Source organism: Nestor notabilis, unplaced genomic scaffold (assembly GCF_000696875.1).
Source record: "Nestor notabilis isolate BGI_N333 unplaced genomic scaffold, ASM69687v1 scaffold33448, whole genome shotgun sequence".
In the NCBI taxonomy this organism is placed as follows: domain Eukaryota; kingdom Metazoa; phylum Chordata; class Aves; order Psittaciformes; family Psittacidae; genus Nestor; species Nestor notabilis.
The window spans coordinates 17000-26459 of NW_009939289.1; the positions used below are offsets into that span (position 1 = coordinate 17000).

Below are 9460 nucleotides of genomic sequence, written 5' to 3' on the forward strand. Positions count from 1 at the left end.
GAATGCTTGAGAGTGTGAGAATAGTCACCACAGAGTAAATATGGCCTAGAAAGCAGTTGTACAATAGCACTGCGGTGATGGTTGTTGGAGTAGCCAAGATTCCTTATCAAATACAAGGAGTTTATAATTTAAGTGATTCTCCTTTTTGTTGCCAATCCTACGATGAATTCTTCCCAAATAGAATTGTTTGCTATAACTATATGTATAAAAAAAGAAATATGTAAAAAAGATATATTCTATAACAAACATAAAATGTTACGTTCCTGTAAGTCACATGTCAGGGAGGGTTCATCAGTGGGACAATACCTTTGCTCAGTTCCAAAACAATTGCTTTGTGAAGTGTACTAGGTGTGTAGAACTAGACCATATGTCTCCATATTATATGCCTATATATAAAGCTATCTAAAAAAGTGACTGAGGCAGTGTAGCCAGTCTGGCCATACAGTTGTTGAGTGTTACAAAAGTGTGATTAGAAAGATGCCACAAGATCTGTCTCCAGAGGTCTAAACAGCTTGTTGCATGCAAGTCTGAGTCACAAAACTCTTTTGTTTAAGAAGAAGAGTTGATGGATATTTAATGGGATCTTAAAATATTTTGTTGACATTTAATAGTTGCATATTCTTGGTTCATCATCTTCAAATTTGTTCTGGTCTTGGTGTGCAAACTGTTGCCTTTTCTTTTAGAATGTTTGCTTAGAGCAGGAAGGATTTCCCTCCTGTGTATTAAAGCAACCACAGCACAAAGGGGTTTCTGTTCAGTTAGAGGTGTCAAGCATTGCCAGATTAATAAATTTGCTGTGAATTTTATTTTATTGAAGTAATAAATATAGAATGTCTGGCTTTGAAATGTCATTTACTTAAATTTCATGTATATGAATTACTAAATGCTGTGAACTTCCATTTCAGTGTGCATTCCTAGTGGAATCCTTAAAGCAACGTTCGGTAAATCAGTCTGTTAATCCATTTATACCAGGAGACTCAAATGTGCTTGCAAAGAAAGAGAGAAGAAAGCCACAGAAGTTGCCATCTCCTAAGCCCACAGCCCTGAGTCTGGCTAGAATGGTTTGAAGTGGTCCCATTTTTAATGAGCTGTGTGTTTTAGAGATCTTACCCAACTGTCAGATGCTGCTCTTTGTGAGAGAAGTGCTCAGACTAAAAATTTGCAGGAATTAAAACAGCACTGTGAGAGTATCCTGAATTGACATTGTAATTTGCATTCAAAATGCTACATAAACAAAAAAAGACATCTTATTAATTCCCACTAAATAAGTAATTATAATGGAACAACATTTCAGTGTCTAAAATTACCTAAATAATCCCTCCTCTGACCTTAAATATTTAGTGTTCAGTGTAAACAAAGGCAAAGCAGAAATGTGCTTTACCATATTCCATCTATTTTTCAAGTCCTTCTAGAAAGTACTGAATTTTATGGCATTCTGCTCATTTCCAGATGAGACAGCTGCGCCTGAGTAGCATGTCTTTGGCCACACAGAGAGCCAGCATAAAAACTAGAAACAGGGTTCAGGATTTGTTTCCTGCCTGCTGTGCTGATTGCCATGGAGTTACACTGCTGAGTCCTTGGGATTTTGCTGACGTTTTCCTTGTTCATTTTGACTATGTATGCATCTGTTCTGAGTGGGTGTGCATATCTGTAATACATACAAATGGCCATGGCCAGTGCTTACAACTTGGGTGTAGAAATGACTAGATAAGAACTTCCTGTTGCAGAGGATGTAGTTAACTTTTGACCTGGAATTTTCAGGTCTCATCTTTGAAATGGAATGGCACTCTTAGGTGTGTTCATGTGCCAAAGGCCTGGTAGGTAAGCTCAAACAGGTCTTCCGTGCTATTTTATCAAAAACAGTATATGCTCAATACTTCTTCACAAATGCAGGAAAAAAGAATCACTCGGAGGTATGACAACATAGCATAGTTTTACAGGGATTAAACTTGTAGAAAACTGGTACAGGTTTGTCTCTAGATGTTTGGTGATATTTGTAGTATGTTATGTTTTATAGTATGTTATGTTAGGGGTTGGACTAGATGACCTTTGAGGATCCCTTCCAACCCAAACATTTCTATGATTCTGTTATATATAGTATGTCATAGTTTGTTATTTTACATTAGATGTCCATTACTTGAAGTCTGTGTATCACAGCAAAAGTCTTATTAAACAAGTCATTAAACAAGTGTTCGTGTTGTTTAGCAGACTGCTCATCCCCTAGAGGGTTGACTCTAGAGGTTTCCTTACCTGGAGGAAAAAACAAGTGTTGTCAGCACTAGGTTTCAAATATTCCATAAAATTCTGAGGAAGATTCTACATACTATATTTTATAAAACAGTACCATTACCATACTAGACTGTTTCTTCAAGTTGCAAAAATGTTTGAGACTCATCTGCCTGTAGATGTTAGTCTTTAGTTTTATGGCAGCAGATGAAGTTGGCAAGATAATTAAACCAGAACAATGAGTTACTTAACCTAGGAAGAAATCACAAAGAATGGGTTGTCATGGCAGGTGCTGACTGTCAGAAGAGCCAGAGTAAAACAGGAATTAGAGAATAATGAACAATTGTTCCAGTTTTGAATAATGCAGTTATGATCCAACTGAAAGACTTAATTGCCTTTTTTAAAATTATTGTTACTATGTGTGCTTATAGTATATTAAAGACAACCATGCTGCAGAGAGAAGTGCTTCCAGAAGCGTACAGACATGGCGTCCTACTAGTGCCAAAGCAGAAATTCCGCCAGGTCTGTATAGATTAGGGGCTTTTTGTCTTCAGTTTGTTTTGGGGCTTGATTAAAAGACAGTATTAAATTAGAGATTTAATTGAAGTTTTTAGAAACACTTGCAGTTGTAATCTTGGGGATCTGTTGGGGAATTTTGTTTTGTTTTTTGAAGTCCTTTGGGATCTTGTTGTCAAAGGTGCTCTAAAGAAAAATGCTGTCATGAGGGTGTAGATGGTTACAGAATATTTGGCTTGGAATTTTTTACAGGTGACAATTTTTAAAAATCAGATGTTTTTTAAATAGTTTGTATGGGAATTTTGCATTTATTTTCAAATGTGGAACTGTGTATGAATGCTCATGTGTGGAGCTGGGGTTGGTTGATTTGTTTTTTTTAATCCACAGTCACATATGACTCAAAGGGCTGTGATTTAAACCTCAGGCTCTCAATATTACTTTGTTAATTTTCTTGACTAGGTCCAGTATACCAAAAGTATCCAAAGGTAACGTGCATAGGAAAGTCTGTTCCCTCTGTTACGTTGCCAAACAAAGAGGAAATCTGTTCAAGCAAAGAGGTACTTTGCTCCTTACTAATGAAATGCCATTTGAGAATTATCCATACGAATTAATGTGAACATGTTAACTGTGATTCCTTACAATGTATCGTTACATAATCTCTTCTAATATTTACTAGCAACCAGTTGCTTCATCTGTTTGTCTTACCAGTGGCTGACCAAGTACGGCATTAAAAAGCTTAAACTGGAATTGCCCCGACAGCTGTTTGGTCCAGGCTGTACTCACCAACAGAAAACTGTGGCGTCGCTGCACAAGAGAGTGTCAGCAAAATACTGCGCTGTCTTCCCCAGTGTGGAAGTCAATGTAGGCATTTACAGACTTCATCTACCTACATCACTGAAAGGTTTTGTCTTTAAAAGAGTGCATGTTGATCAACATTTGTGGCTTGCCAATGTGATATTCTCTTCACTCTTCTGTGGCTGTCTTTCTGAATCATGTTTCTGTTAGTAAGCTAGAGAAAGTTTCTAGTATGTTCAAAGTGGAAAATGCATGGGATCTGGAGAATGCGTCTCCTCTGCTCATACAGTGGGGAGAACAATTTTAAAATTTTAAGTAAACCTTTTAAAAATGCTGTGTGAATCAAAGCTGGGAAAATGTTAGATCTTGATTGTTTGGGTTTGTGTAATAACTGGAGAGAAGCACAGAAAGTTAAGTCCAGGATACTATTGCTTTATTTTATCTATAAAACTGTTCGAGATAATGCAGCTGGTTCATCTGTCTAGTCAAATTTTGTTGCTCAGCTCAGCTGGCTGAGATGACAACAAGGCTTTCCTCATTTGGGTAAACCAGTTATTTAGTAGCAACAGAGTCAGAGGAATTTTCTTACACTATTTCATAGAGGTAAAGACAAACTCCTCAGTCTTCCTGATTTTTTCCAGGGGGTTGTGAAACATCTGCAGTTCCAACCTAAAGAACTAGAAATCTACACTGAACAACTGGAGAAAGTGTTGCGGCGCTATATAGAAAGAATACAGTGGCTTCTGTCAGGTACTGGTGTGCATCTGGTCTGTAAAGCACAGTTGAAATGTATATAAAATATTCTTGTCTACTACTTATCATACAATAAATCTGAATATAAATCTGGACCTCAAATATAAATAAAAGTCATTGGTTTTGCATTTCATTGTATTCATGTTTTTTATGAATACAAGAACACAAGAGAATTCAGTGTCTGTGTAGCTGAAACATCGAGCTTGCTGTGAAATTGTTAGGGCTTTGATATAAGTTTATTCTTTTTGTATGTTGTGTTCAGAACTGCAAGGTTCCTGGTCTCAGAAGCATTGTATCCATTGAATATATACAATAACATCAACAAACAAAATTAGCTTTAAAGTTTCTTTTGCTAAGAATATGCCCTGCTGATGAAAAGTATTTTGATCCCTCTGTTGCTTATTGAACTACATAGCTGCACACAGATTAGAATTTATTATGTAGAAATGTGCCCAGAATAACCCCTAAAGACCAAAGGTTTTACAGTATGCTCAATAAAATAACATGTTCAATAAAATAAGCCTATGTAATGACAGTTAGTTTTAATGTTCTGGCCCAGGAAGCCGAAGATTGTTTGGTACCATTTTAGAAGCAAATGTCTGTATTTTGATTGATACATCTGGTTCCATGGACCCATATTTGCCACATATCATGAAAGAACTTACCTCCCTTGTCTGGGAACAGCTGAGAAAGAATAAAGTAAGGTATGATGAACTACTGATAAAGACTGAAATCTGCACTACTTACTATTATGTCATAAAATTACTTAATAATAAATAATACAGTACTGAAACAATACAAGTAATTATTGTATGTTAGTGTGTAATACACACGAGACATGAACTGCTTTTTTTGTTCTTGTTAACCAGCTTTCAGTTCTGAGCTCTCTAAGGTTTGAGCCTCATTTGCCTGCTGCTGTTTATCCTTTGGGCTCAGCGTACCCATAGACTTTTTGTTCATGCAGAGTGATACATGCTTTCTGACTCTTGTAAAGCTGAAGACTTCAATACGAGGCTTCTGGGTTTTGGGGGGAAGGAAGTTGGTTGTTTTGTGTTCGGGTTTTTTTTGTTTTGGTTGGTTTTTCCTATTCGGTTTACTTTTGTGTTTGGATTTCTTTGTTTTGTTTTGTTTATTTCAAAACTGGCTTATCTGAAGTGACTGATAATGCTGGTTAGGCTTTAATGTTGTGGGCCATCTTGCTCCTTAGGTTTAACCTGCTGAGATTTGCAGAAAATACGGAGAGTTGGAAGGAGTGTCTTGTAGAGGCAACTGATGAAACATGTCACGATGCTGTGCAGTGGGTGTCCACATTCCATGCTCATGGCAATACATGCACCCTTATGGCTTTACAGGTTAGTAAATTGTGTACTGCATTTTGGAGGGGACATCTTCTCTTGTGGTGATACAACACTTCCATCTGACTGGTAATGTTTTGGGGAAAATTATTTGGTCAGAGCATAAAGCATTTTTACATGCAGAACACTGAACAGATCTGGAATCAAGCCACTGTTTCTGTCCCCAAGGCTAGTAGATAGTAGAATTCATCACTCGTACTGAGTTTAAGAAAAATGTGAAATATCAGTAGAGTTAATACTTGTTTTCAGAGAATACTAGAAAGAGAAAATAGCCAATTGCTCAAATTGATGCTAATGTACAGCTGTGGCAGTGAGATACTTGCTCTGAGCCAAACAGGGATTTTAAAGAAGTGGTCTTTTCTGGAATTGCGTGGGCATTGAATACACAATTCTTGAACTTCAGTAACAGGTGAAGAAACTTTTCACCTGTAGAAATTTAGTAGTAATAATAATTTAAAACAGAGACTGAAATAACTTAAAATTTCATGAGATTTAAAATTTGAATCACAAAAGAAATGTTGCCTTAAATGCATGATTCTTTCAGACACCCTTGCAGAATCTCCTAGTAAATTTCACGGAATTCATGATGAATCAAATCCAGTAGAACTGTAAGGCATGTGTGTATTAAAAAAATGTCCACAGAGTCAATTACTGTAGCAGTTTTCAATAATATAAAAAGGCCAAGTCCCAGTGAGCAGACATTGAGCATCTTGAACTCTTACAAAATGTGATGCAAAAATCTTGTGTTAGCAGTTCTCCAAACCCAGTTGATTTGCTTATTTCAATAAATCAGGTTTTTGTGATGTTGTTCTTAGAAATATATTCTCTTACGCTACAGATTATCTACTTATTTATTTTTCAAGTTTATATCCTTGATCTCTTTCATACTTAGTGAAAAGACAAAACTCACTTGATTAATGAGGTGGTAAATATAAAACAATATTAAATCATTAGAATAGTGTTTTCATTCTTAAACTTTTCATATAAATGTACTAATTATTTAAGCTTATTTTCTGCTTTTCAGAAGGCGCTCAGTTTCCAAGGTATAGAGGCACTGTATGTATTGACTGATGGAAAACCAGACACCAGTTGCAGTCTGATTTTGACAGAAGTTGAAAGATCAAGAAAGAAACAAGATATTAAAATTCACACCATTTCTTTTAACTGTGCAGACAGGTATATGATACTTTGCAAGAATAATAAAAACTTTTAGAATTACTAGTTTATTTATTGTCAAAAGCCTGGGCCACATTCTCAGTTCACTGTACAGCATGGCTGTCATTTTCCAAGCCATTAAAGGGAGAAGTAGTAGAGTGCTTGATACGTAGAATTATTGGACCTAAGTTGGAAAAGCCAAATTAAAAATATTTTATTACGAATATTTTGAGTTTATTTGCATATCATTTGGTTAGCTGGTCAGTAGCCAGTAACTATCTGTACAGGATATCTGCTAATGAGGGAGAAACATGTTACTTCTGAATACAAGTTCCTCTTCTGCTGTTTCTTTGCAAAGAAATCTCCTAGTTAGTTGTGGATACTTTAGTGTCCAGTTCTAGGATGGAATCAATCCTTGCAGTTTACTTGAAATTAATGGCTGTATGACTGTTTTTGACTTTGCAATGCTAGTGCTTGGGAGACAGGACTCTAAAATAATGATGTATAAATGGCAGTAAAAGTGTGACTCTTTATGGAGACTCCTGGCTTTCAGTTTTCTTCCTATGTGTAAAATATTAACTGCTCTTCACCTGCCGGCCTGGCTTCTGGATTTCTTGATTTACTTTCATTTTTGGTTCTATTACTACACTGAACCTCTTGTCCAAAAGTAGCCTGTTATGACAGCTAAGCAGTGTATATTCCACATTAGCAATTGATGATGCGAAATGATACAGAGGTTTACAGTCATGTCCTCCAAACCACTTGTTTTGATGCAGTGTTTTTTGAGGAATTCTTAGAAATTCTTCTTCTATTGCTGTTGCTTTCTGAGAGATAATTTTCTTAAGTAACTAACTACTTTGTTCTTAACAGAGGAGGTAATGAATTTCTGAAGAAGCTTGCTTCCCAAACAGGAGGGCGCTATCACTGCAGTTTCGGAGATGTGGATGGACAATTAGCAGCACACAGAATGTTGACAGAGGGGCTTGATGATGAAGATGTATGTTAAATAGATTGGTTTGGTTTGATTTCATTTCAGCTTAGTTCATCAATAGTCAAACTGCATTTAAAAAACAAAAATCACAAGAAAAATTAATAGAAGATTCATAAGATGCTTCACATTGAAACCAAAAGGAGACAATTGAATATCTGCCTTTGCTTCTTTGCCAGCTGCCTTGGTCAGTTGATGAAACTCATGAAAGAATTACACAGTGCAGCATAGGTTTTGAAAGAGAAGCATAAGAAATAAAAAATCTTGCATTTGGACACTGTGGGTTTTAAGTTAACTTTAGCTTTTACTATGCCTTCTTAGCCTTGCCAGCTTGTATTTCATTTATGTTATTGTAAAATCCTGACACAGTATGTAGTACGTTAATGCTGCAGCAGGAAACCTCAGGGATTGCCAGAGCAGAAGTATTATGTTAGGGAACAGAACCACGTTCAATCCAGAGTTGCTCTGCTCTCCTCTTTTAAGACCAAGACTTTGTCTGCCAGTAGATAGGAGTAGGGAGATTGACAGTTTAGGCTCAGTTAATTAAGCTGGTAGAAACTGAAAATGATAAATTGGTACAAATTAAAGTAGAATATTTTAATTCTGTTTTCAGGATCCAGTTTTCCCTTACTTTGAAGGAGATGATTTAAAGCAGCTTACTCAAGAAGTAGCAAAAGCTAGAGGTTTCTTAAAGCAGGCAAAATCTTTGAGGTGAGTATTAAGAATCTTTCAGTAATTGCTTTTGTTCATGAAAGGAAGACAAGAATGTCTGACTTTGTGTCTGGTATTTAAAAAGGAATCACTGTTTCTTTCCTTGTGCTGTCAATTTTAGTGGTTTTCGTGAAACTTTGAAATGATACGCAAGCAAGAGGGATTTGGTTTTAAGGTTTTACACAATTAGCTACCATCATAGTAAAGGATTTGAGCAGATTCTAAGGTGTTAAAGTTCAGGGCAGTTGTTTTCTCAGTTGTTCCTCCATTTCTTATGTCAAAGAGAAATTACATTAAGTTGTTCCTCTCCTTGCTTAGTTCTCTTGTCTGGCAAATCAATGTGTTTCTCTTGTATAGGTTATTAGAAGAGAAAATTGTCTCTTGTGAGTGTGATATAATGTTCTTTTTAGTACCTCTTCCTTTTTTTATGACTTCTTACTCAGAAATACTTACTACTTTTCTTTTCAAAAATCTTTATGGGCTCCTTCTATCCCACCTCATCCTGACTTCTCTAACTGCATCAATCATCCATTCTCTGTCTGCTAGAACTATATTCTCTGCATGGAATAATATGAGATCTTTCTTCTGTTCTCAGACAATCCCTTCTCAACCCATGTAATTTTCAAGTTACCATCAGTCTCCCTTTCTTTTTGCCCCTAAAGACCAGTAAATTTTCTATTAGCCTTTTTCCTGGGAAGATTCCCTAAGCCTTCCTTTTCACTTTTCTTATTTCTTGAAGCATCTGACAAAATCATTTTCCTCAGAAACATCTCATCTCTCAATCTCTGACTTTTTCTGCTTTCCTAAATAATTTGACTCAATCTTTTTCCTTTCCCTGTTAAGTCTCAAGCCTACCAGAATTTGTTCTGTGTTACAGAATCGTAGAATGGTTTGGGTTGGAAAGGACCTTAAGATCATCTAATTCCAACCCCCCTGCCATGGGCAGGAATACCCCACACTA

At 36.3% G+C, this 9460-nt stretch overlaps 1 protein-coding gene across 1 annotated transcript in view; it reads left to right on the forward strand.

Annotated features, from left to right (window-relative positions):
- Window positions 1-9460, forward strand: part of VWA3A (von Willebrand factor A domain containing 3A) — a 28678-nt gene that overhangs the window by 16369 nt on the left and 2849 nt on the right. Inside the window, exons 21-30 of the mRNA XM_010019780.1 lie at window positions 906-1061; window positions 2658-2748; window positions 3202-3299; window positions 3451-3603; window positions 4179-4287; window positions 4850-4994; window positions 5498-5642; window positions 6670-6821; window positions 7671-7797; window positions 8402-8499. Coding sequence (XP_010018082.1) covers window positions 906-1061; window positions 2658-2748; window positions 3202-3299; window positions 3451-3603; window positions 4179-4287; window positions 4850-4994; window positions 5498-5642; window positions 6670-6821; window positions 7671-7797; window positions 8402-8499 — 1274 coding nt within the window. The remainder of the gene's footprint in view (window positions 1-905; window positions 1062-2657; window positions 2749-3201; window positions 3300-3450; window positions 3604-4178; window positions 4288-4849; window positions 4995-5497; window positions 5643-6669; window positions 6822-7670; window positions 7798-8401; window positions 8500-9460) is intronic.